Below are 26,033 nucleotides of genomic sequence, written 5' to 3'. Positions count from 1 at the left end.
GAACTGACGTCACAAAATTAAACTTGCCCAAATTACCCGCAATCAAGTCAGTAAGCTTTATCAAATGAGGTTATTTAAAGAGTCTTTGGCAGCATTATTCATATTCATATCTCCACACACTTATGACTTATTCGTAATAATTCAAAGGAGCCAGAATTTGAGTTTGTGTGTGTTTAAAAAAGGGTGAGATTAACTTCCATTTCTGAAGTACCGAAATTAATCAGTCAATCAGATATTTACACAATATGTCCAAATGTTTGTGGGCACCCTTTCTAATGAATGCATTCGGCTACTGCTGGCACAGATGTGTAAATACACACACACAGCTTGTCTAGCCTCTGAAGAAAAGTACTGGCAATAGAATAGGACTCTCTGGAGCAGATAATAAACATGAACCAGTTGGCACCATGCTGCCTAATGCCAGGCGTGGGCTAAAGGGGTATTAATGCCCCCAGCATTGAGCTGTGGAGTAGTGTGGCTGTATTCTCTGAAATGATGGTGCTCTATAAAACACTTTTGGGATGAGTCAGGGTGGCGATCCGCCAACATTCATTCGCACACTCATGTCGATGAACACAATCAAATCCTCACAGCAGTGCTCCAACATGTAGGAGAAAGCCTTCCTCCCTGGACAGTAGAGACAGGTACTCCAACAAAATTTAGGATAAACTCTTTTTAATACGCTTGATTTCAGAGGAAACAATGAATGAGCAGGTGTCCCAATACTTTTGTCCACATAGTGTACATCCAGCTTTATCAAGCATCGCATTTTACGTCCATGTTGTGCAGCCTAAGTTCTTACTAACTGGAAGTCATTCGAATGAAGTCAAATGATGCAGTGAAGATCACTGTTCCGCTCAGAAGGGGAGCAAGGACAGTGGGCAAAAAGCAGAAGTCCGCACAGGCCGCTGTTACAGAAACTTAACGATGCCAGTTTTGATTTATTCAGTCAACGAAATGTAAGACTATTTTGTTTTGTTTTGTTTCCATTTTGTCCAAATACATTGTCCATAATCACTTTTATACAGTGAAAAATACACTTTTTTGCTTCCATACACAGATTAAAAATACTATACACACACACACGATGGAACTGCATTCCACAGCATAAGACATGTTCGGCCATCTCTCAAAAGTGAAGTACCTTTAAGCTTGGCGTCTCCGCGGACACGATAGGAAATCTTCAAGTAACTTCTTATAAAAAATAGAGCATTTTCATTTCACCTCTGAAAAAAGGTTGTCTAAAAATACAATATGGGGAACGATGTTACAAATTGGCAACGCATATGCCTATCCATCAGATCCTGCTGGCTTTTTTTTTCTTTTTAAACAGAAACAAAAGCCAAAAAAATATTCATTATAATAAAAGGGGCACAAAAAACAAACAAGAAAAATAAACGAGACCAATCGAAACCATGGCAATACACTCTAATAAAGAGTAGTCCACCACTGCTGTGCTGGTGTGAATGTGTGTATAGACGCATTGCTCTTCGGCCTCTCAGAGTCCATGCTGTAAACAGTGTTAAGGATGCAGGGCAGAGGTGGAGTATTACGGGCTGGAGGTCCCTGCTAATGTTGCCATGGAGTTAAGTGTCACTGGTTGTTCTCGCTCTATGAAAAGAAACACAACAAAAACAGGTTAGAAAAATGTCACGGCAGCAACACAGTCCAGTCACACAGTCGTGATGAATCCATGCAGTTCACACTTCAGTGTTCTCCCTGCTCTGATGTACTTGGGTTGAAAGTGACAGATCCAGTCATTCCACCCTCTTACACCAAATACCGCAATCAACCAAGACAGGCTTGATGTCTGAAGTTTGATTCTTGAGTTTTGTGTTGAAGCTACGAAGCTAACGTTGCTATCAAGTAACGGCAGCTTACACACCACCAATTAGCATGATTCTGCAGGCGGGGCTAAGCTACTTTGAGTAATGTCAAGGAGAGAGACAGAGTAAAGGCAGAGATAGGGATAGGCTGCATGTTCAGAGGAAAGGCAGAGGGACAAACAGGCCACATGTTCAGAGGAAAGGCAGGGGGACAAACAGGCCATGTGTCCAGAGTCATAGCAAGGTGAGGACTGGATTGTGTGTCCCGAGTAAAGGCAGGGAGAGGAACAGATTGCTATCAAGTAACGGCTGCTTACACCAATTAGCATGATTCTGCAGGCGTGGCCAGACGGACGAACCATGCATAAAGGCAGGGAGAGGGACAGGCCGTGTATCCAGAGTATCAAGTAACGGCTGATTACACCAATTAGTACGATTCTGCAGGCGGGGCCAGGCTACAATTAGTAAAGGCAGGGAGAGGGACGGGCCGATGGTGTCCAGATTAAAGGCAGGGAGAGGGACAGGCCGATGGTGTCCAGAGTAAAGGCAGGGAGAGGGACGGGCCGATGGTATCCAGAGTAAAGGCAGGGAGAGGGACGGGCCAATGGTATCCAGAGTAAAGGCAGGGAGAGGGACGGGCCGTGTCACCAGAGCTGTGATGGTGTGCCACGGTCTTAGTCAGTCACTGAGAGTTCAGTGAGATCCAAGTGTGCGTTTCTGACAATGTATGACCCGCTGTGATCTGTGAACATGGACTAAAATACAGAGCAGAGCTGAAGGGTAGCAGCATCCTCCACGCAGGTTGAGGAGAGTGCATGATGACTTCCGCATGCAGGTTAGCACTATGCTAATTGATGGAGTGTAAGCTTCCGCCACATGTAAGCTAGCCTTCAGTGTAGCTCCAGTGTCAAACTACAAAAGCATTCAAAAACTTCAGATGTCTTAACCGACTGACTTCGTTATGGGTGGTGGTGTGGAGGCGAGGAGCGGTTAATTTGGCCAAAATATCGCTTCTAAGAGGGGGATGATGATGATGATGATGATGATGAACCGAGGTGCATTAAAGCAGGGAAAAGGACTGGTGTTAGAGCAGAAGCTTTCACTCAAAAAAAAATCCAGCCATTTCAAACAATTGCCTCACAAGCTGTTTGCCTGGATGACAGTCTGTTAAAGCAATAGTTCAACAAACAACAAACGTACACGGTCATATCCCCCCCCCCTTTCCTCAAATGCTGTCAATCATTCAAGACATGTTTAGCGTGAGGGGGTTTACTCCTTTAGTTTTACACTGGCTGACAAGTTAACAAGCAATAGACGCCAATACCCCTGCTTTCCCAAGTCATCACTCCAGTAATCTCTAATTGACTTGCTTACGTGGTCTCGGACACTGTATGACTGCTATCCATTTGTCTATTTGCAAAGCTAAACACAGCAGCAATATCTTGAAGTGAAGCCTGAAGTGTATGACAGTGTGATCAAGTCATACTGTGAGCATCATGCTAAATGGTGGGGTACAGATTTCCACTACGATGCTAAGATGAAACTATGCTAAGAAGTTGGCTTGTTTAGACAGTATGTCTTGGCTGATCAACTGCATTTAAGGTAAAGGGGGGGGGGGGGCTGTGTACACTGTATTACCCTCAAACTACAGCCAATGGTCTAAGAAACGCTGTGCTGCAGCCAGGCTTAGGTAAACAAAACATTGTTATTGGCACAGTAACTGTAAGCTGTTATTGCAGATTTAGTGAATTTAAGGTTGTTATGAGCAGAAGTTTCCAATTTACTGGTACAATGCCAAGGATGATGGAATAAATCGAGCCAATGGGGGCAGTAATGGTCCAGTTTGAGGCTGGGATATATATATATATATATATATATATATATATATATATATATATATATATATATATATATATATATATATACACACACATATACATATACACACACACACACACACACACACACACATGCATGCATGCATGATTGCACACATCCTGTGGAGTCAGTAGTGAGAAACCAGCAAACTGCAGCATCTTCCAGTTAAATACACACCTCCCTCTATTTACATACACACTTCACCCAGTCAAAAGGCAAGAAGCCCACAAACACTGCGAATGCATTCACGAATGCTTTACGAAAGTACGGGCGATGAGTCGGAAGTAAAAAGAGCATCTACAGCTTAAAAATCACTATTACGAAGAAATAGAACATATTAATATGAATTCATATTTAAAGTTAATTCATATGCTACATTTACATTTAAGGCATTTAGCAGATGCTCTTATCCAGAGTTTCTTAAAAAAGGGATTCACTGTTTTCTCAGAAAATATCCTTAGCTAGTTTGTGTAGACTAAGATCTAAAAGATGCCTCTAAACTTAGATACTGTATAAGCTAGGATCTAAAAGATACATCTAAGCTTAGATACTGTATAAGCTAGGATCTAAAAGATACATCTAAGCTTAGATACTGTATAAGCTAGGATCTAAGCTGAGATACTGTATAGGCTAGGACCTAAAAGATACCTCTAAGCTGAGATACTGTATAAGCTAGGATCTAAAAGATACATCTAAGCTGAGATACTGTATAGGCTAGGACCTAAAAGATGCCTCTAAGCTTAGATACTGTATAGACTAGAATCCAGAAGATACCTCTAAGCTTAGATACTGTATAGACTAGAATCCAGAAGATACCTCTAAGCTTAGATACTGTATAGACTAGAATCCAGAAGATACCTCTAAGCTTAGATACTGTATAGACTAGAATCCAGAAGATACCTCTAAGCTTAGATACTATATAGGCTAAAAATACCTCTAAACTTAGGTACTGTACAGACTAGAATTTAAAAGACATCTCTAACATGGCAGCAACAACCAAAAGGCAAAAATCCAAACTGAGCCACACCATGCCACACAGCACTCCCGGCACTTTAAAGAAATAGTCTGGTGAAAAATCCACTGTACACAAGTTTTCCCCCTTACCCCAATCAATCAATCAACCAATCAAGACACATTTGGTGTCTATAAAAATAGCTAAAAAACAAAACAAAACAAAGAAAAACTAAAACGTAGCAGCATTGTAAAGCCTGATTTTAGTCCATGTTCATAAAGAAGAGTCCTTCAGGATCAGAAACCCCAGCGCTAAAACTTCAGCAAACATGTATTGGCTGATCAACCGCACTTGGCGTAAGAGGGAGGCAGAAACTGTGGACATGATTTTTTGCCGATCTATTCCCAGTTTCATTCAACTCAGAAATCTGTGGCCAGCAGAAACAGCAGCAACTCTCTCACACATACAGGCTGTGGGATGAGTTTAGGGGCCCGGAAAAGCCTGTCTACTAAAATCCTGTGCCCACGTCGCTGCTGCCTCATTGGGGGCGGAGCCCAATGGGACAGTAAACGTTCTGTCACGTGCAGCAGATGCAGCCCAGGCTGTGTGAAAGAGGCACAACACAGGGCACAGAGTCAGGACATAAGCGGAGTGACTGGCACTGTACCTGCAGCCGGAGGGGTACTTTCGTTACCGCTACTTTGAAAGTGATCTGTGTGTTTGTGTGTGTGTGTGAAATGTGTAATTAGTGCAGGACTACCGAGCACCCATTACCTAGATAATAGAAACAAAGTTACAACATAAATCCATATGAAACTAGATCACTGATCCATGGAGTAGAAGGCTGTTGTTCACGTTTTGCAATTTACGTGGTTAAACTAGGCATATTTCCATGGTTATGCATACGGTTACCCATTTGTATGGTTAAGATGCACTTATTTCCAAGGTTCCACTGCACCTATACCCATACAACCATTTTTATAATTCTACTACACCCATTTCTAGTACTATGCCACACCCATGTCCCTGGTTACAATACACACATTTCCATGGTTAATCAGCAGTTTTTTCATGGTTACTATACCAATTTCTATAGTTCAGCTACAGTCATTTTCATTGTTGCTCAGTCAATTACATGCATCTTCTCAGAAATATAAAGCAGCTAGTATATAAAGTGAAAAAATAGATGTAACACTGCCCCCTACACTTCCTGTAGTGTATTACAGTCTGTTAAAATGACCATGTGAGCTGTAAAGAATAGGTCAGGATATGTCAGTGGAAATAAAGTAAATCGAGATATCTATCCAGTAGACATTTTCACCTTTTCCTCTTCTTTTCGGAGTCATTTATCCTAGGCTTCGATTGCTTTTGGGGAGTCTTCTGTGTAGAGATGGAAATCTTCTCCTCCCTTTGTCTCTTCCGAGCACTGGAACAATAGATCAACAAATGTTAGACAAGGGGACCGGATGCCATAGAAGTGATGCCATAGAAGAAACACTTTGGGTCCCAGAAAGAACCATGTTAGTAAAAGTCTAAAGGTCTAAAGAATCTTCACTTGATGTCTAGGTTCTAAACCAATTTACAGATTCTTCACACTCACACATCTCTACGAGTGGTTCTTCTATGGCATCGCTCAGAGTAGGATGTCTCAATTCTGTACACTTTTACTTTGAAGAGTTGTGAATCTACCCACAAAAAATCAGTACTATAGTAAAATACAGCCACATAGTTTCAAAAACATCCCATTTATTTAACGGCCCATAAATGGAAAGTAAGCTGCAAAAACTATTCATCATGATTGTGAGATCATAGAGTCATAGGTCCGCCCATTTTAACCTACAGTAGTTTAGTAGCAGAGTGATGTTCATATATCTACTGTGTCTATATTTATGCAATAGTACACAAGACCTGGACTAGGTGCGCTGTGGTTGTAGGCACAAGGCCAAAGGCCAAGCACAGCTACTGTTGTACACTCCATGGTCGTACACAAAACCTTGGTGATGCCAAAACTCAAAACATTTTCCTAGAGAGACACAATTTTTATTTATTCACTGAATTTAAATGGGTATTTAATGATTAGTAAGATTTTATAATGTATTGTTAAATGTCATATACACACACACACACACACACACACACATACTGAAGTGCTGATAAAGAATCTTAAACAGATAAAATGTCAAAGCCAGTTTAAATGTTAGGGTCATTTTCGGCTATTGTTTGTCTCACAGTCAGTTAAGGCACACGTAGGTGTGTGGGGGACCTAATACAGAGACCTGCTAACCACGGAGTACCACTTTCGCTGGGCCCATTTCCTGACAGCTGGCTGTGTTTGTCAGAGGGCGGAGTCACTATGGTGTTTTGCAAAGCTTACGGTCATAGCACACCTTCCTTTTTACTGGTTTGACCAAAACGTCAAAGCCCCAAAAGCAGGGCACCTTACGAGCATAGCTGAGCAGGTCTGCCATCACGACTTAGGCCTGCTGTGTGCATCAGTTCTCTTCAGCAATCAATATCGCTAACGCTGCTTTGACTGAGCCAAAAATAGAGCCAATACTGGAGAGTCAGGGGTATTCGACAACTGAAATAGTGACTCAACCAAACCAGCCAACATTGAAAACTAAACAAAAAAAAAACCTTTAGACTAAAGGTCACAACACCACATTGACCTTTTCCCATTTGATGGTGACCAATTATTACTCACCTTACTGAAATATTCATTCAACTGAAGTAACATTTACATGGAAACTGTATCTAGTTTGAAATTCTATAATTGATATTTTTTTATTCGTTTTATTTGTTGATATAATTTCTTTGTAGTCTGTTTTCAAATATAAAAATAAAGTGTATAAAAATACCAAAAAAAATCATTTTCATTCATTTTCAAATTCATTCATAAAAATTCATTTAGTGTATTTTCAAATGTAGTTTAGGACTTAATCTAAAGGCCACAACAATGGTAGAAATGTACCCACAATCCCACTGTCCTACTTACTTCGCTGTGCAGCCGTCTCCGTCAGCCTCCTTCGTGTCCGAGGCCGTTTTCCTCTGTGCTGCTTCCGTGTCTCCAGGCTCGTCGGGCCGGATCATCCTGCTGCCGTTGTAGCGCTCCGAGGGGCATTTTGGGGGCTGAGGGGGCGGAGACTCGCACACCCGCTCCTGGTCCTCTTTGGAAAGCTCCTGCCACCGTTTCTACACACACACACACACACACACGCACACACACACACACACACACACACACACACACACACACAAAAAAAAAAAATGTAAAAATTTAATTGCTACCCAGTGATTAAGTTGGATCCTGTGGATCGGGATCAGGGCCAAGCCAAGCAAGTTTGAAAAGATCGGGCATTGACTATTTTAAGCCCAAGCCAGTTTCAATTCTTTCTTTTTACCACTGTGTTCAGAGCACCCTCTGGTGCCCTTAAGGCGTCATTAATGGACTTCATTCACAGCCCGGCAGCAGTGAGGAGCATTCTACTATACAGTGGAACATAAAAAAATATGAATTTATACATAATATCATCTGAAACCATATATCCCCATTCACCCCACTGGATGTTTTCCCATTTTATTGTTTTTATAAATGGAATCATGGTCAATGCAATGACAAAGGCTTTCTAAAATGTCTCTAAAAATCAATTAAATCCAAATGTATCATGTAAAATAAGGGACTGCATACACATTCACCCTCTATTAAATGACTGACCTAATTCATCTGAGGTCAATTAGTGAAATGGGGATCACCTGAGGTCAGTGAATGTGCCTCAAGTGATTGTAGTATAAAGACACTTCTCTGGAAGGCCCAGTTACTGGTTAGTACTGGTAAGTATTCCCTGCTAAATGTAGCTTCAACTGCCTTCAATCAGCCTTGACCACATGTTTGATCCGGACGAAGATCAAACCAACTAAGACTTTTGTCAGACCACAAGAATCGAGCCGTGCTGTTAACAGGAGCACAGCTTGGTTAGTCTTATTCAGAGCACTATGGAACCATTGGTGTTCATGTGAGTCGAGTTCACTTAATTAACTCTGTGGCTCACCTGCACGGAAGAATCCCCCATGATGTATTTGGCCCCCTCCAGTACGGCCATGTAGGAGAAGCGCAGTTGGTCAGGTGTTTGGATCAGACCCATCCTGTACTTCCTCATGTCCAGCAGCACCTTCTTAATGTCCACAGATGACTGGTCTTTCCGCTTGTCCATCTGTGTGGTAAACAACAGAAAGCCTTCAAACCGATGTGTCAGACAGGCGTGTAAAATTGCTCCTCTGCTCCGTATTATATTATAGTACAAGTCCATGGAAGATGTTGACTAGAGGGAAAACAATGTGGAGACCATCGGTACAGCATTTCTAATAGGATTAACATCTGTTAATGCCGCTGCACACCTGACAACAACGTACTAAGCCACACAGAATAAGAGAATCTCAGAGACACCGTTTCCTTGCAACAGTGATGTGTGTACTGCAGCCTTTAGGGAGCCTCACCAGTACGAGGCAAGTGTCGACAAGAGAGAACGTTCCCGATCGACCGATCCCCGCGCTGCAGTGGACGACTGCCGGCCCATGATCCGTCCCCAAAGAGCCGGACTCGCGCACCTTAAAGAGGAAGTTCAGGAAGGACGCCGGGGATTCTGGGACGCCAAAGTCCGGCCATGTTGTGTAATGAAAGTGGTAGATCTCTCTGGTCTCCCCTGTCTGAACCATTTAAGACAAACACAAACCAGTCACTTATCTGAGGGACAAAACAAATACGAAGTGGCATATTTTAAAAGGTCCTAAAACAATTTGAAGAAATTGGTTAAAAAAAGAAATTGTGAAGGTGCTGGATAAACAGACAAGCAAATAAATTAGTAAAATGAAATTAATAAAAAAAAAAGTAATGTAACATAATTTATCACGATAACATGAGATTACAGAGAGTAAACAACTTATGACATTGCTTCCGTCCAAATTGAGCAAGAAGAGAATTTGTCCAATCAAGACTGAGCTTTTGACGAATCAGAGCTGTGCTTCTGTTCAACCAGAGCAGAGCTTTCATCTTATCAGGGTCTAGTTTACAGGAAATCAGAGCCCAGCTACTGAGAAATCAAGGCCAGGCATTTGAAGGCAAGGCAGGAGATGATCGATAATTTCTCTATAATTTAATCCATCAGCAGCCACAGTTTGACTAATATCTAATAGACAACTCCGCAAGTGAAAGAAAATTACAGTCTTGGAGAATACTATAGTCTAAACCTCCAAATAACTACAGCAGCGTGATGCAGCTCACATCTTTTCCACTTTCAAAAAAGGTCTGGGTAAAGCTCCGCCTTGAGACATTGGGAACACCATATTTTCTTAGCACACCTCCTTCACCTAATCAGCATAATACCAGGGGTCGGATTCACAAACGCAAGACAAACTCAACATAAACACTAAGAAATTTAAAAGAATGTTCCTTAAATGCAAATCTTCTATTTTTCTTCTATTTTATTTTATTTTGTCAAGACAGTCTTTGTTTTCTTTTGTTTGCCATTTGTAATGTTACCTTTCATGCTGTATTTACAGTTTTTTATAAAAAAAATTTCTTTATTGTTTAAAATAGAGGAAAAACAAAATCAACTTGAAGTTCAAGGTTTAGAAGTGATGGCAGAGGAAACGGACAACAGGAAAACAATTCCTCCTAAAAGAATACAGGATCTCTGGGGCAACGTAAGAAAGCCATTATTTTCATAAAGACTTTATTAAGAAAGTCTTTATAAAGACTAATATAAAGTCTAATACTAATAAAGAAAAAAAAACTAATAAAGAAAAAAAAAGTAATAATCACTAATGTATTTTCTTAAGACTACCAAAAGTTACATCCAAATACATAATCATAATTAAAGAATAGCAGTTTTACATCACATATCATTAGTACAGTTATTTAAATAAGTAATTTATATATATATATATATATATATATATATATATATATATATATATATATCTCGCTCTGAAACGATTAAGAAAATTAATCATGATTAATCTCTATTGTCCAGCCCTAACTGTACTGTATGTCCTATATGTAGTGTACAGGATATACTGGCCTGTTTTACCATTCAAATGAAAAGTGGCGCTGTTTGTATTTTTCACCCTCATTTCATAAAGCATGCGCGCGCACACACACACAATTATCCCGCATGTATAAAAGCTCTGCCATTACAACTGCAGTTCAGAAGAACTTTCTTGAGAAGAACTTCAGAGCACTACAGAGCCTGAGTTCCACTTCCTTTTTAATAAAGGAGTCTAAAGTAACATGTAAACACAGTCTCAAACCACACCCTTCTTTCCCCAGTCCATACAATCCATCAATGGTGACTAAGCTCTAAAAACAGCCTGTTTCAAATTCACAGTCCCCCTTATGTCACACGAGCCATCTCCACCCGTTCACTCTAACACAGCGTAGCCAGGTCTCAGCACTGTTCGGCTCAGAGTGCCTTTTGAACGAAGCACAATACAGGGCAGCCGATTAGAACAGAGCTCATTGATCTAATATTATCCTTGAAGGTTCAGTGTCAGAAACAGGCCATCTCATTCAAAGGGTTAAAGAGATGTTTGGTTGCGAAAACAAATGTGTAACGATCTGCTGTTTATTATACTGGTCATATTTGAACCTGGGCTTTGATTCTGAGCCTTTCGGACCATTTTGGCACCCAAACAGAGAGGCTGAGTGTTCACCATTTGTTCACTGAGTGTTTTTACATTTTAATCAGCAAGGTCATGTGTAAAATACTGCATGTACTCATACGTATAATCCAATTAAATGTATCTGTATAGGGCTTTTTACAGCTGTAGTTGTCATAAAGCAGGTTTACACAATCAGTTATCAGTAAAAAGACAAGAAATCAACAACATAAAAAGACATGAAAACCTAAGACCCCCAGTGAGCATCCAACGGCGACAGTGGCAAGGGAAAAACCTCCTCAGAGCTCGAGGAAGAAACCTTGGGAGGAACCAAGAGAAACTCACAAGGGGGGACTCATCTATCCTCCTCTGATCAGAATTATTTATAAATTATTGATAAAAGTCACCAAACCGCCTAAACTGTTGTACTGCTCAGGTGTGCAACACATTCTTAATCATAATATACTAATCATGGTGTAGTATAACTTAATAAAGTCATGGCAGTGATGGTCAGAGTAATGAAAGTAATAATGATTAATAGTGGTATATAGTTAAGAGTCCATATAGGTTTTAACATGGTCATTAGGCAGGTAGTAGTGGTAGGAGGGTGTGCAGCTGATCTGACATGGGTGGTGGGGGAGCCTGATGGTCGGACTGGAGGGTGGCAGCTGGTCTGACGCAGGTAGAGGGGACCCCAGCGGTCGGTTTCCAGATAGATGCTTGGTGAAAATCTATGTTCATATACATGCATGGTCTTCTCTCCTGTGTTCTGTTTAATGGCATGTATGAATCACCGTGAACTACTGCCAAGAAAACCCCCTTGTAAGTAATAGCAGCACATCATAAAGCAGCTCCCTATGCTGCATGCCAGAAACTCACGTTTGCGTTCTGTAGCTCCAGCAGCCGGATGGTGTAGTAGGATTTAACGTCTTCGGACAGCAGCCTCACAACAAAACGAGTGTCGCGAAACGACATCTGTTCTTCTTGCGTCGGCCAATACTGCGCACACTTCTCCTGCAATAGAAAGGAAAGTGAGGAAAACGGAGGTGATCAGATATGTCTGATGGTTACGGCAACCTTTATCCAAAGCTGCTGGCTGGTATCTGCATAATGTAATGCACTGCACTGCTTCCACACAATTGGCTGATTGCATAACAATGAATTTGCAGGTGTATATGAATGTGTATGCACAGATTTTTCATTTTTATTTTTTAGAACTTCACAATAACTGGATCAGTCCAAACTGTCAAAGGTCATTTGGTCAAATGATTGTCCGAAATTAATTCGGTACAATACGTTTTAGATTAACACTAGAATGTCAATCTAACGTCTGAATGTTTTAGAATATTTTTGTCTCTAGTGTAATTTTTTTTTTAAAGATGTCAGTCCATAAATTATGGTGTAAATCTATTATTACTATTATTATTATTATTGAAACAATTAAAAGTATGCCACTATTCATTGGATCCAAAAGCTTACTGATGAAACTCATTACTTAAATGCAGAGCAGGTTTTTTTTCTGGCTTTGCCGTTCTGGCTTTATCGCTCTCTGTGAAGTAGGGCTGAAATTATTATTCATGAATAATATCAATTATGGCCACAGTTACTTTTTATTTATTTATTTTGGATTTCCTCTTTTTTCATTGATGTGTTTCTTTCTATTATAGCCTCAGTCAAATATAGTCCTTTTATTACTTCGAATATGTATTAGCTTGGCAAGGCTCTATATAAATAAAATAAAACTTTATTATTATTATTATTAGTAGTAGTAGTAGTATGGCTTGATCTGCATGTTAATTTACATATTAATTCTATGTTGTACAAGGCTCTTTACAGGCTATGGGCTGCAGTAGACGTTCTCTGCTTTGTTAAACTACGACCAAAGCATAAGACACAGTTTGTACGAATACGTGCACCTTTATCCTTTATCCTTTATCCTTTGTACACTGCCCTCTGGTGGAGTACAGACTTCAGACATCTCATAGCTCCTTATATTCTCAGTTTCTCAGTTTTATTTACTTTTATTTATTTTAAATGTTGGTGGTTTTATGTAAAGGAGTTTTGTATTCAATTTTCTGTATTAATTTTTTTATTTATATTTTTTTATTTTTCATACAGCAGTCCAGGCTGAAACTCTCACACATTTTATGAGTGGGCAGGGTCAAACTGCTTTAGGCATAATGGGTGAAGATATGCAAATGAGTTGGCTTGCGTGACATGGCATTAGAAATGAATTGAACACAGGTTGCCTTTGCAGTCTGTTTAGTTTTCATATCTGGACTGTATGGGCTGGGGAGCTGACCTTACATTACAGACTACATTACTTTTATTTGACAGGACAGGAACCTTTTTGAAGGTTTTGATGGCCCATTATTCTAATAAGCAACAGATAAATCAACCATAGAAACTACAAATTGCAGCTGTGATCTGGTACTAAGGCCCTAAAGATATTTCATATCATGGCATTTAAAGACATTTCAAGGTTACACAATATTTATAAACACTTATATTTTGCCACTCATGCTAATTTCCCAGTAGCAGCTAATTTTAAAAACTCCAATCTATCCAAATTCTGTGCAACTCACAATTCACTCTTACATGTTCCAAGAGCTTGTTTTTAGTTACTTATTTATTTTTAGAATGATATTCTGGTAAAAGGCTATATTTGACTGGTAGAGTTCTTCGTTTCAGTTTCTCTCCCATTTCTCATGCAATGCAGTTCTCAATCTCACATTCAGGGAAAGAAAAAAAAAACACAGTACAATAAACACCTTACTGGTGAGAAATATGCATTTCTTGAGCGTGTGCCTGAAAGTGCACTGAAAATGCCACCCACCCACTGAAACCACACAGCTCGTCACGTTAGGCCTTTATCTCTAATCACCAGAGTAACCAAGCAGTGCTGATAGACACAAACCCAACTTTATCTGACCCCTTCTCAAAAGTCAACGAGGGCTGTAATGATTATCATATATTATATTCAATTCTTCATGTTTAGTTTAAAATGTCACAATCTTTACATGCAAAGTAGTAAAGATCACACTAAATTACTTTTATCAGCACACACACACACTTTAATTCTGTCTGCTGTCTATACACACTCTTGAATGATCCAAGCTGCTAGGAACTGTTACTTGCTCTCAGTGCATTTAGAAACTGCATGTACAATAGTACTTCTCCATCCCCTCTTACCCACTGTACTCTGTCTAGTCCATTATAGTGTTTTGTGCAGTCTTTTCAGTGGGCTGCCTGGTCTACTGTGCAGTGGGCTGCCTGGTCTACTGTGCAGTGGGCTGCCTGGTCTACTGTGCAGTGGGCTGCCTGGTCTACTGTGCAGTGGGCTGCCTGGTCTACTGTGCAGTGGGCTGCCTGGTCTACTGTGCAGTGATTTATGCAGTGTGCTGTCTGGTCTACTGTTATACACTGTTGTATGCAGTCCACCGTGCAGTGGGCAATCTAGCATCTACTACGTGGTGCACCGGTGTGAAGAGTGCCGATAAATAAGGGCAAGTTCTTTTTTTTTTTAAATGGAACATATGGAATATCATTTTGTGAATGTATCATCCATATCAGCTCTTAAGCTGGTTTTCTAGCTAAAAGGTACAAAATTAAACACACTGGGTGAAGTCAGCTGATGAAACAGACCACTACCCTCTGTTAGTTTATCTCAAACATTTAAGATTGACAGCCTTTCTCCATGTAACTTCAAAGCTAAGCGCCATCTACTATGCTTTGTAGATCAGTTGGGTTAAGGCCTGGGTTAAAAGCCATGAAAGCCCAAGCCATGACACTACCTGTACCTGGGGCCAAAGTCTAGTACAATTTACTGACTTCCCTGCTCTAACACCTACTACACCTGACATTCCGTCCCTCCAGGACCAGAACTGCCCGCCCCTAACCTGCATTGTGCTTGACTGATGAGCTTGTGTGTTGTGTATCATGAGCAGATCCTTTCTTTCGCCACATTTTGAGACCAAGATTAAACTCAACCAAAGTGACGTAAAGGCTTAATTCCAATCTGGCCTCGTATTTCTTACGTTCTTACTCACATTTCCCTCTTGGGTTTATCCTCTTATCCTTTCATTACAGACTAAACCTAGAGCTCAAACCAAGATTAACAACAACAAACACTCCTCAGGCGTATGTTCCACTATTCCAGCTTATTTCAGAAATGGGTGGGTTCAAATGAGAGGTGCCCAATTAATTAAATATGCTTTATATATAAATATTTTTATATAAATATTCATCTTTTGATATGCAAGTACTGCACGCACATTTTTGTGCGCTATACTGTTACAAAGCAAGCCTGAACTGTTCCACAATGCTTGCCATTTCACACTCAATGTGATTTACATGCATTACACGCAAAAAGCAAAGACACTGGCTGCAAAAAAAACTGTACAAGTATTAGAAATAATCCTTACATTAATATTTAAGTTACTCTGCCCAATTAATGCTGTGCCTGTGTAAAAAACTGATGTAATTTCTAAACACGCATTTCAACATCTGCACATCTTGATTGCTTCATTTCAGGTCTACTGGGGCAGTGTACAGAGACAAAAATGTGGAAATATCCAAATACTTACGGACCTGATTGCAGCTGCTTAGTCATCAATATCCATTAGCACAGTGTTTAGTATAGTGTTTTTGTAACGTAACTGAAATCGAACAGTGAAGAAAGGAGCCAAGAGGTCCCCAAACTTTTGATGGGAAGGGTCAAGAGTTATTGACGTCAGACGACGCATTTATGATTATATCTTCTTGCCAGAATTGGTAGAGTTTAATTAAATTTGTTGGTTTTCTGGCACAGACCCTGACTTTCAAGCACAGTCCACATATTTGAGGTCAGGACTTTGGGAAGGCCAATTCTTTTTGGCCTCACTGTCCTGCTGTAACCTTAGTGTCCAAGTTCCAACCATCTAGCTAACGGTCATTCTAAAGAAGTTTGAGGTCGTCCTCCTACCTCACTATTGTCCAATGTACACGTCCCAAACGAGCCCCAGAGTATGCTGCTGGCACCACCATGCTTAACCTCACCGTCTTATCTGACCTTAAAGCTTTTCTCCAGAAGGCATTTAACTTATGGTTACCTTGTGGTCAGCAGCATATTTAAGTCAAGATGGAAACCACTGTTTTCAGAGCAACGATTTCTTTCTTGGATCGCAGTTCATGGGGATTTAACCCTCACTTATCTGTGGACAGTGACACTAGTGTTCCAGCAGTTTCCAGTTCATGCCAGGCTCGTTTTCCTGGTGGTCTTGGGGTGTTCCTGACCATCCAAACCAGTTTATGCTCTCAGCTGAGGGTGACAGTTTGGATCTTCCCCAAGATCCTTGGCAAAGTGGCAAAGCCTTCCAAAATCTCGTACTTAGGTTCGCAACAATGTATGTTTGAACTGATGATTTTGCAAGATGCAGTTGATTGAGAAAGGCTCCAAGAGACATCACTGACTTGAGCAAATCTATGCTTTTCCACCTGCACTGAGCTTCTTGGACTTTCCCATTGTACTGTGTGTTGGTCAGGCCAATGAATGCGGTCAAACACACCCTTTTTAGTATGTAGTCAATCATGAACACTAACAAGAAGTTAAGAGCTCTTGGAGAGTTAAGTCTCAGCACTACTAAATATTCAGTAATCTAAATGGCTGTATGTATATTTGTGACTATTATTTGAATTAATTGAATTATTTCAATTAATTGATATCTGAAATTACCCCAATTTGTTATATATATATAAAAAACTTGACCATAGTTTAGTTGTTGAGTGTTTGAGGGTTGTTTGTGTGTGTGTGTGTGTTTAACCGTACTTACTGAGCCTTTCTCTATCACTCTGTTTAGCATGATAACTGCTTTGGTATTCTGCTCCCAGATCATGAGCCAGAAATGGCCACAGGTATTCCTCAGAGGACCCTGAAAATATAAAAGCACACAAACAGAATTTTTAACACAATGTCAGGGGGTTGGGTTGTGAGTCATATGCATTACATAAATGTACCTATATAATAACAACAACAACAACATCCCATATGTATTATAGACAAACGTGTATACACCCGTTTGCTTGTTGGTGTTTTTATTGAGATGTAGTAAATCCAGTTACTCAGTCTTTAATAGTGAACTAAATAAATAAATATCAAACATCAGTGGGGCTTGTGCAAAGGTTTGGGGTTAATGTAAGCTGAAAGCGTTTGCCTTGTGGGCAATGATTCCTTTAGTTCCTTTAGTAACTTGACATCTTGCAGCTTAACAGGCTGCGTAACTTACTTCTCAAAAAAATCGATAACGTCAATAAAGGTCTCATAGATGCAATTGCCAAATCAGCCAACCGTGTGCCAGCGGCTTCAGGTAGCGACGCATTAAACATTAACCATCAGACTAGGGGAATGTGTGTGTGTGTGTGTTTTTTTTTTTTCTCTTTTCATTTCTACACTGCAGCTACCTGTGACTTCATATCACGGCTTGGATGTTTCCACACTCCAGTGCCAGAATGGCACTACACTGAGGTGTACGCAAGTATCTACATGTAATAATAAGCCCCATATGTAGTATTTATACAGATACACACACGTAGCACTGTTCAAAGGTATCTGTTTAAAAACCTTGATTTAAAAAAGGCTCTTTATTTGGACAGTAGTTGTGTTTATTTACTCAATTAAACACTAATATTAGAATAAATACCAATTTATTAAATGAGCATTGATTTAGTAGTGATTTTCCATCACTGTGTTCATTAAAACATTTCCAAAGCCCTTCTCATGGGAGTATCCTATTATTTACAATTCTCAGTTCACACACACAAGCCTGCTGATTTAGTGAGCCATTGTGAAATGCTGTCATGCGTCTTTAGACTGTGAGTAAAGTGAGTGTTTTTGCGTGCTCTCCTACACACTGGTCTGACTCGAGCAATTTCAGCTGCCGTGACCTTATAGGCACGTTTCATATCCAACCACAGCTTTAAGTGGGCAGTAGGTGTCTGGTAACCAAACTTTAACTGCAAACATCATCTCAACACACCTCCCATAGACCATGACCTTAGCAATGGTCGTGTTAGCAAAAATTACAAACAGAGCCTTTGTTTATTCTTGTACAGCGCAGCTTCAGTGAAGACCTCCAACCTTTTCTTTCTAAGTAAACATGGAGGAGAGAAAGGCCACCTAGCATGCAAAAAGGACCAACATGTATTAAAACCAATGCAGTGCAAAGGCATTAGTGCTGCTAATGCTGCACATCTAGTGACAATAATGCTTGGAACTGCTCAAACTCTGCAAATACTTCTTCTGTTTCAGATATTGTGGCCACTTCAGGGGCCACTACTTGGTCACAAACCATCTAGTTTTTATTAAAATCTTCTTATTTACCTTGCCACACCTGTGCATCTCAGCCGTGAGAGCGTTCCTGCCTGCGTAGGGATGGGTTCCGTTTCACAGGCAGATCACCCGATTTACTTTAATGAAGGATTGATCAGATAAACTAGGAGTTGGACGGGAACTGAGAAACTGGGCCTCGTTCAAGAAGAGGTTTGACAACGGTTTGGACTGTTAACTCACCATTCAACACCCTAAATGTTAGTGTTTTGTACTTGGTTTTAATAAATACTTTTGTACAGAGCAGCAGAAATTGTTTCTGTCTGAGTGTCTGACATTCAGTTGTGGTGTGTATGTGTGTGGGATCCAAACTTCAGGGGCCACTACTTGGTCACAAACCATCTAGTTTTTATTAAAATCTTCTTATTTACCTTGCCACTTTATTAGAAACCCCTACCTTCGAGATTCTACTCACTGGCCACTTTATTAGAAACACCTACCTTTGAGATTCCACTCACTGGCCACTTTATTATTATGTGGCACTGGTACGTGTGTATCAGGCTCGGTGGTGTGTGCTGGGGTTGCTGTCTAAAGCCAGAACTGACCTGAGTTAGGATGTAACTTCTTTGGGCTTCTTCCACATTCACCAGGCTGGCGTTGATGTAGTCATTCTCTGAGCTCCCCAGCTTCACCCGACTGTGATCAACTGACACATGCAAACCAACATCAGGTTTTGCAATCCATTTTTCATACAAATATTGCTCTGTTCATTGACACACAATGCAGATTATGTGTAACCATGACCGTATACATGTGGAATGGACCATGTATAACATCTTTTATCTTTTACATTTACATTTATGGCATTTAGCAGACATACAAGGTTATTTATATTACAGAGAAGGGCCAATGTAGTGTTAGGAGTCTTGCCCAAGGACTGTTATTGGTGTAGCGCAGAATAGTCACCCAGACCGGGAATCGAACCCAGGCTCCCACATGGTGTTGTAACTCAGTGGCAGGTAGTGGTGTTATCTGTTGCGCCACACCAACCACCATCCACCAACCACCATCTTTTGAAATACATATAAAATATATATACAGCTCAGTCCATCTTTCTTGACACCATTGCAGCCATTTAACCCAGCCACCCAAGTAAATCGGCGTGCATGTTGTATAACATATACATACATACAAACATACACACACATACACACATACACACATATACATATATATATATATATATATATATATATATATATACACAGTGGGGAGAACAAGTATTTGATACACTGCTGATTTTTCAGGTTTTCCCACTTGCAAAGCATGTAGAAGACTGTAATTATTATAGGTACTCTTCAACTGTGAGTGATGGAATCTAAAACAAAAATCCAGAAAAATACATTGTATGATTTTTAAATAATTAATTTCCATTTTATTGTGGGAAATAAGTATTTGATCATCTATCAACCAGTAAGAATTTTGGCTCTCACAGACATGTTACTTCTTCTTTAAGAAGCCCTCCTGTTCTCCACTCATTACCTGTATTAACTGCACCTGTTTGAACTCGTTACCTGTATAAAAGACACCTGTCCACACACTCAATCAGTCAGACTCCAGCATCTCCACAATGCCCAAGACCAGAGAGCTTTGTAAGGACATCAGGGATAAAATTGTAGACCTGCACAAGGCTGGGATGGGCTACAGGACAATAGGCAAGCAGCTTGGTGAGAAGGCAACAACTGTTGGTGCAATTATTAGAAAATGGAAGAAATGCAAAATAACGGATAATCTCCCTCGGTCTGGGGCGCCATGCAAGATCTCACCTCGTGGAGCATCAATGATCTTGAGGAAGGTGAGGAATGAGCCCAGAATTACACGGCAGGACCTGGTCAATGACCTGAATAGAGCTGGGACCACAGTCTCAAAGAAAACAATCAGTAACACTCTACGCCGTCAAGGATTAAAATCCTGCAGTGCACGCAAGGTGCCCTTTCTCAAGCCAACGCATGTCAAAGCCCGTCTGAAGTTTGCAAATGACCATCTGAATGATCCAGAGGAGGAATGGGAGAAGGTCATGTGGTCTGATGAGACAAAAATAGAACTTTTTGGTTTAAACTCCACTCGTCATGTTTGGAGGAAGAAGAATGATGAGTACAACCCCAAGAACACCATCCCAACCGTGAAGCATGGCGCTGGAAACATCATTCTTTGGGGATGCTTTTCTGCAAAGGGGACAGGACGACTGCACCGTATTGTGGGAAGGATGGATGGGGCCATGTATCGTGAGATTTTGGCCAACAACCTCCTTCCCTCAGTAAGAGCACTGAAGATGGGTCGTGGCTGGGTCTTCCAGCATGATGACGACCCAAAACACACAGCCAGGGCAACTAAAGAGTGGCTCCGTAGGAAACATCTTAAGGTCCTGGAGTGCCCTAGCCAGTCTCCAGACCTGAATCCAATAGAAAATCTTTGGAGGGAGCTTAAAGTCCGTGTGGCCCAGCGACAGCCACGAAACCTGAAGGCTCTGGAGGAGATCTGTATGGAGGAGTGGGCCAAAATCCCTGCTGCAGTGTGTGCAAACCTTGTCAAGAACTACAGGAAACGTCTCATCTCTGTAATTGCAAACAAAGGTTTCTGTACCAAATATTAAGTTTCTTTTTCTGGTGTATCAAATACTTATTTCCCACAATAAAATGGAAATTAATTATTTAAAAATCATACAATGTATTTTTCTGGATTTTTGTTTTAGATTCCATCACTCACAGTTGAAGAGTACCTATGATAAAAATTACAGTCTTCTACATGCTTTGCAAGTGGGAAAACCTGAAAAATCAGCAGTGTATCAAATACTTGTTCTCCCCACTGTATGTATATATATATATATAGGACAGATGGCTGCCTTTACGTCGCTACATGAAACCGCCAACATGTCGCTAGGCTCTGTAAAGAGAGTGACCTACATGATGAAGTTTTGGGCCAAACTTGGTAAGATGATTCATTTACATTAAAAGAAGGCCAACACGTTAAAGTTTACAGATTAATCATGTGTGATAACGCGTTATCATGGCGCCTTCCAATGAGCCAGAACATTAAGTGACGACAATGGTCATCTGCAGGCCGCCAAAACCACTCCCTCGTCCGGATGGAGGCGCCCTGTGGTCTCTGAAAAACCAAGACATCAGCAACAGATCCTTATACACCAGTCAGTCCGCCACAGATGGGTCCGCCACATTCGGTGCATCCCTGGTCAGGTGACCTCCTTCCATCGCCCCCTGGTTCAGTCCAGACGCTTGCTTGCGTGTGCGCTGTAACAATTCCGAGAACGGACTACGGGTCTATAGCAGTCCCGCCCAGCTCTTTGTTGACCTCCCACGTTCACAAACCTTGGGGGTGTTCAACGCCCTGGTCTTAAATCTGTCCATCCTCAGACCACTGCCAGTAGACCAGAATACTGCAGAAGTCTTGCTGTTTCGGAGATGCTCTGATCAAGTCGTCTGACCAGAACAAAAACCTGTCCTTGTAAAAGTCACTGTTCAGGCCTCTACATGCACCTCTGTTACGGGATAACTTATTATTATAACACACTATATAAATAGTCTTCAACAGTCCTGAAATCGAGCTTTACACCTGTGCATCTCAGCCGCGAGAGCGTTCCTGCCTGCGTAGGGATGGGTTCCGTGTCACCGGCAGATCACCCAATTTACTTTAATGAAGGATTGATCAGATAAACTAGGAGTTGGACGGGAACTGAAAAACTGGGCCTCGTTCAAGAAGAGGTTTGACAACGGTTTGGACTGTTAACTCATCATTCAACATCCTAAATGTTAGTGTTTTGTACTTGGTTTTACTAGAGTTTACTAAATACTTTTGTACAGAGCAGCAGAAATTGTTTCTGTCTGAGTGTCTGACATTCAGTTGTGGTGTGTGTATGTGTGTGGGATCCAAACAAAGAGTGTGAGTATTCAGACCAATGCAGCATATGAATCAACAAGCTACACTGCGTGTGTGTGTGAGAGTGAATGTGAAATGCATGACTGCTAAGGTCACCGTTCCAGCAAAAACAAAAGGCAGTTACTCACATGGGCTGACGTCTCTGTATCTGTTGCGGTTGCGGTTCTCGGGATATTTGGCCACTTTGAACGGACATTCCTGAGACTGGTTGCGGATTTCCTAAAACCAGGAAAACACTTCAGTGTAAAAATAGTTACTTGTTTTAAAAAATAATAATAAAAATTACTGTAATCCTTTGACAAATCCAGTAACTCTTCATATTTCACTTCAAAACATGTCATTTTGGAAACAGAACTGCACGACTGTCACATCCAAGCATAGGAATCGTTCATTCGCTTCAGATTTCTTTTTGAAAGCCGAATCTGGGACTAATTTATCATCTTACTTTCCCCGCTGGGTCACAGAGACTAAAGGAAGTCTCACCGTCTTACATCTTGCCCAGGAAATATATTACAGATCATTAGAGTCAACACAGCAGGTTACGACACTGTACTGTGATAAATGGTTTTGAGGGTTGTGGCACCTATACCACCCTGTAAAATCTCGTCATTTCTTGTAGTATTATTACAGGTCATTCTGACCAACCTTTACCCCGTTGTTTTGTCTAATTCCACACTAAAATCATCAGATTTCAGTTTAAATCTGGCAAAAGTAAGGAAGGTGCTTGGAGTTAGCACTAGCACTAACTCTATGTGTTTGACAACGTTGGTAAGGGGGGCTGAAGAGGTGGACTTTCAGCTATGGAGCTAAAAACACTTGATTTAATTAGTTAGATCAAATGTGTGTAAGTGTATCTTTAAAATCAGCAAATCGTGTTTAATAAGCACACAGACATACACAGACTGTCCACAGTACGTCCTAAGCCAATTCCGCAGCCTGTCTACCAATTCACTTTCCACCAGCGCAAACCCCCCCAATACACACATAGCTTTAGCTTAGCCAGGTAGCAAGCGTCAGCCAGCATGAATAACCGGGGTCAGTGTTACTGACCCTGACCCTTAAAACCAGTTGATCTCAGTCTCATGAGACACGTCGTAGCTGAAAATCTAGCTACACGAGTTGTCGGCTGTTTGAGGGAAGAAGAAAACATTATAAGAAGCTGAAAATGAGCGGAGTTTGTGCAACTGCTGCTGTTAGCGGCAGGCTAGCAGCGCTAGCTTAACGACTTTGACTGACAGACTTCTCCAGCTGAGAAATCTGTGAACTTTTAGCCACTTTTAAAAAAAGTTTGGTGTTTAATAAAGTACTTTAGTGCCTTTCCGGGAGTGTTTTCAAGCTGACGCAACGGTGAATGCGACATTTCACAGCTTTTCGCAGACATTTCGAGAGACTGGCATTGAGGGAGTTCAGAAAAAGCAGCGGGGAAACGGTCCTAAATTCAGAGCTTGCAAACCTTGCAGTGATTAATATTATATAGCTATATAGTTAATATAAAAAAGTATTCCTTATATTTAAAGCCGCGATCCGAATGATCCACCGCTGCCAGAGTACGTACACTGTAAACGTAGTTAGCCTAGCTAGCATAGGTTAGCTGGCAAGAGGTGTGTGTAAACCGCTGTCCCGCTTCATCACTGTCCCTAAACACAGGACCTGAAGGCACGTAGCTAGCTATCGCTAGCTACTCCACTACAGAGACCAAGGACCGCATTTTACACAAAAATGTAGCTAGCTATGTGTTTTAGATAACAATTAACCTTTTTTATTTATTATTAAAGCTTAACCCGTGTAGTAGTGTGTCATACGGTAGAAGTACTGGCTAGCTAGCTCCTTACACAGACCATGATTTTGATCTGCTGTGTAATAAAATGTCTAATACACAGCGTTTAACTCAGCTAGCTAACATCATGTGGTTAGTAAGTAGCTATATAAACACCAGCGCACCAATCGATCAACCCATCATAGACTTCTTATTCACGTAGCTATCACTATCTGGCTGGGGTTCATTAGATCTAACGCCTGTTTTTAAAAGGGAACAGGAGCTCTGACCGCTGCCATTTGTTATTATCCAGATTGGCCGCTGCTCCAGCATGCCGTCGGCGTTAATTGCAATGCACCGGAACGACACGTGTACAACAAATAAAGCATATATAATCATTAAGATTTTGTTAACAGTGAAGAGTAATATTATGTAGTAGCAGCAGCAGCAGTAGTAGTAGTATCATCAACACAACCCCTCACATTAAGACGCACACTGCTAAAATCTCTCACTGCTCAGCACTGTTCAGCGAAAGGTAGCTAGCTAGTGCTAGCACTATAGCTAGTAGGATCCACGCAGGTAATGTAATTAACAAGTTCGTTAGTCAATTAAGAACCAAAGCTGGTTAATACACTGTCGGAGAAACGTTAGCTAGCGTAGCTGATTTACCAGGTAGAGGTTATGCCACCGGCCTTCTGAATCAATGTCCTCAAACTCGTGCTCCATTTCTCCGTTTATTCTGTCAGCCTCTTGTCCGGATTCAGGAAAAATAACCAGCACTATAACAGAGGATCAGTCATTTCTACCGCCGATGTTTAGCCACGAACATTAAAAAGAAAAAAAAAAGAAAAGAAAAACACACACACACTCACACTCACTCACTCAGTCAGTCACTCACACATACACACAGTCTCTCGGTCCGGTTTTCCCGTGTTTGACATCTAGCTAGCCAACACTGAACTGCGCAGCAAATCGGCGCTTCATTTGCGCAGACCGGCGAGCAAAACAGAAAATAAAAGTACAACTCAAAAAAGGAAAGAAAGAATGATATTAATAAAAAAAAGAAAGAAAGAAAAGAAACATAAAATAATTATTATATGACACCAAACCCCAACTCCAACGTGTCTGAAACTGCGACAGAAGTGGAAAAAATAGAAATAAGCATTTTTCTTATTTACACTCTTTAGCTGCTACTGCCTAAAATAGAAACTGTACACCAGACCCATGCATTACAAAACTGAAACTTATGTGTGTTTAAGTGAATTGGATGCGCAAGACATGCCCCAAAACTAATATGAAATTACGTTAAACACACACACACACACACACATCTTCAGTTAGGTTTTTGCTCTTTTTAACACATTTTAACACATTCACCAACACTTGAAACCCAGAGGACAAAAAACAAAACCAATAAAAAATATATATCACATTAGGTTTTAAAAAATAAACGAAATAAAAAAAAAAGTTTTTTTTTAGTTTGTTTAATAACTGCGCCACTTTTTCTGGAGTGCTGGCAATTCACCCCCGGCCCAGCGGATGGCGCTTTAACATTTCCGAAATAAAAAAAAGGAGGGGGTTTGGGGCTGATTATGTCAAAAATGAACACAAATACATAAAAAATGTATATAAGAAATATTTAAAAAATAAAATAAAATAAATTCAAACCAATGACAAAATAGTAATGCAATTATGTGTGCATCTAAAGTA

The 26,033-nt window shown here is 40.7% G+C and overlaps 1 protein-coding gene across 1 annotated transcript; it reads right to left on the bottom strand.

Annotated features, from left to right (window-relative positions):
• Positions 1 to 658: 658 nt before the first annotated feature.
• ptpn2b (protein tyrosine phosphatase non-receptor type 2b) lies at positions 659 to 25,264 on the bottom strand. Its single transcript, XM_072675662.1, has 10 exons — positions 24,993 to 25,264; positions 22,696 to 22,786; positions 19,219 to 19,319; positions 17,121 to 17,219; positions 12,190 to 12,324; positions 9,151 to 9,360; positions 8,706 to 8,867; positions 7,652 to 7,848; positions 5,978 to 6,082; positions 659 to 1,611 (listed from the first exon to the last, which is right to left on the bottom strand). The coding sequence occupies exons 1-10, from the start codon at positions 25,047 to 25,049 to the stop codon at positions 1,587 to 1,589; spliced, it is 1,182 nt and encodes a 393-aa protein (XP_072531763.1). The 5' UTR covers positions 25,050 to 25,264; the 3' UTR covers positions 659 to 1,586.
• Between the last annotated feature and the right edge of the window lie 769 nt (positions 25,265 to 26,033).

The sequence above is a fragment of the Salminus brasiliensis genome, chromosome 3, assembly GCF_030463535.1.
Source record: "Salminus brasiliensis chromosome 3, fSalBra1.hap2, whole genome shotgun sequence".
Classification (NCBI taxonomy): Eukaryota; Metazoa; Chordata; class Actinopteri; order Characiformes; family Bryconidae; genus Salminus; species Salminus brasiliensis.
Note: the sequence above shows the minus strand (reverse complement) of the source record. Positions and strands in the feature narration are given on the sequence as shown.

Bases quoted from the DNA above. Each gene is read 5' to 3' on its own strand.
- ptpn2b (XM_072675662.1), bottom strand. From the start codon at position 25,049: ATGGAGCACGAGTTTGAGGACATTGATTCAGAAGGCCGGTGGCATAAC. The intron at 12,325-17,120 runs GTAAGTACGGTT...TTTCTATTGCAG, and splicing joins GAGTGATAGAGAAAGGCTCA to GAGAAGTGTGCGCAGTATTG. The intron at 7,849-8,705 runs GTGAGCCACAGA...GTGTGTGTGTAG, and splicing joins TGGGGGATTCTTCCGTGCAG to AAACGGTGGCAGGAGCTTTC.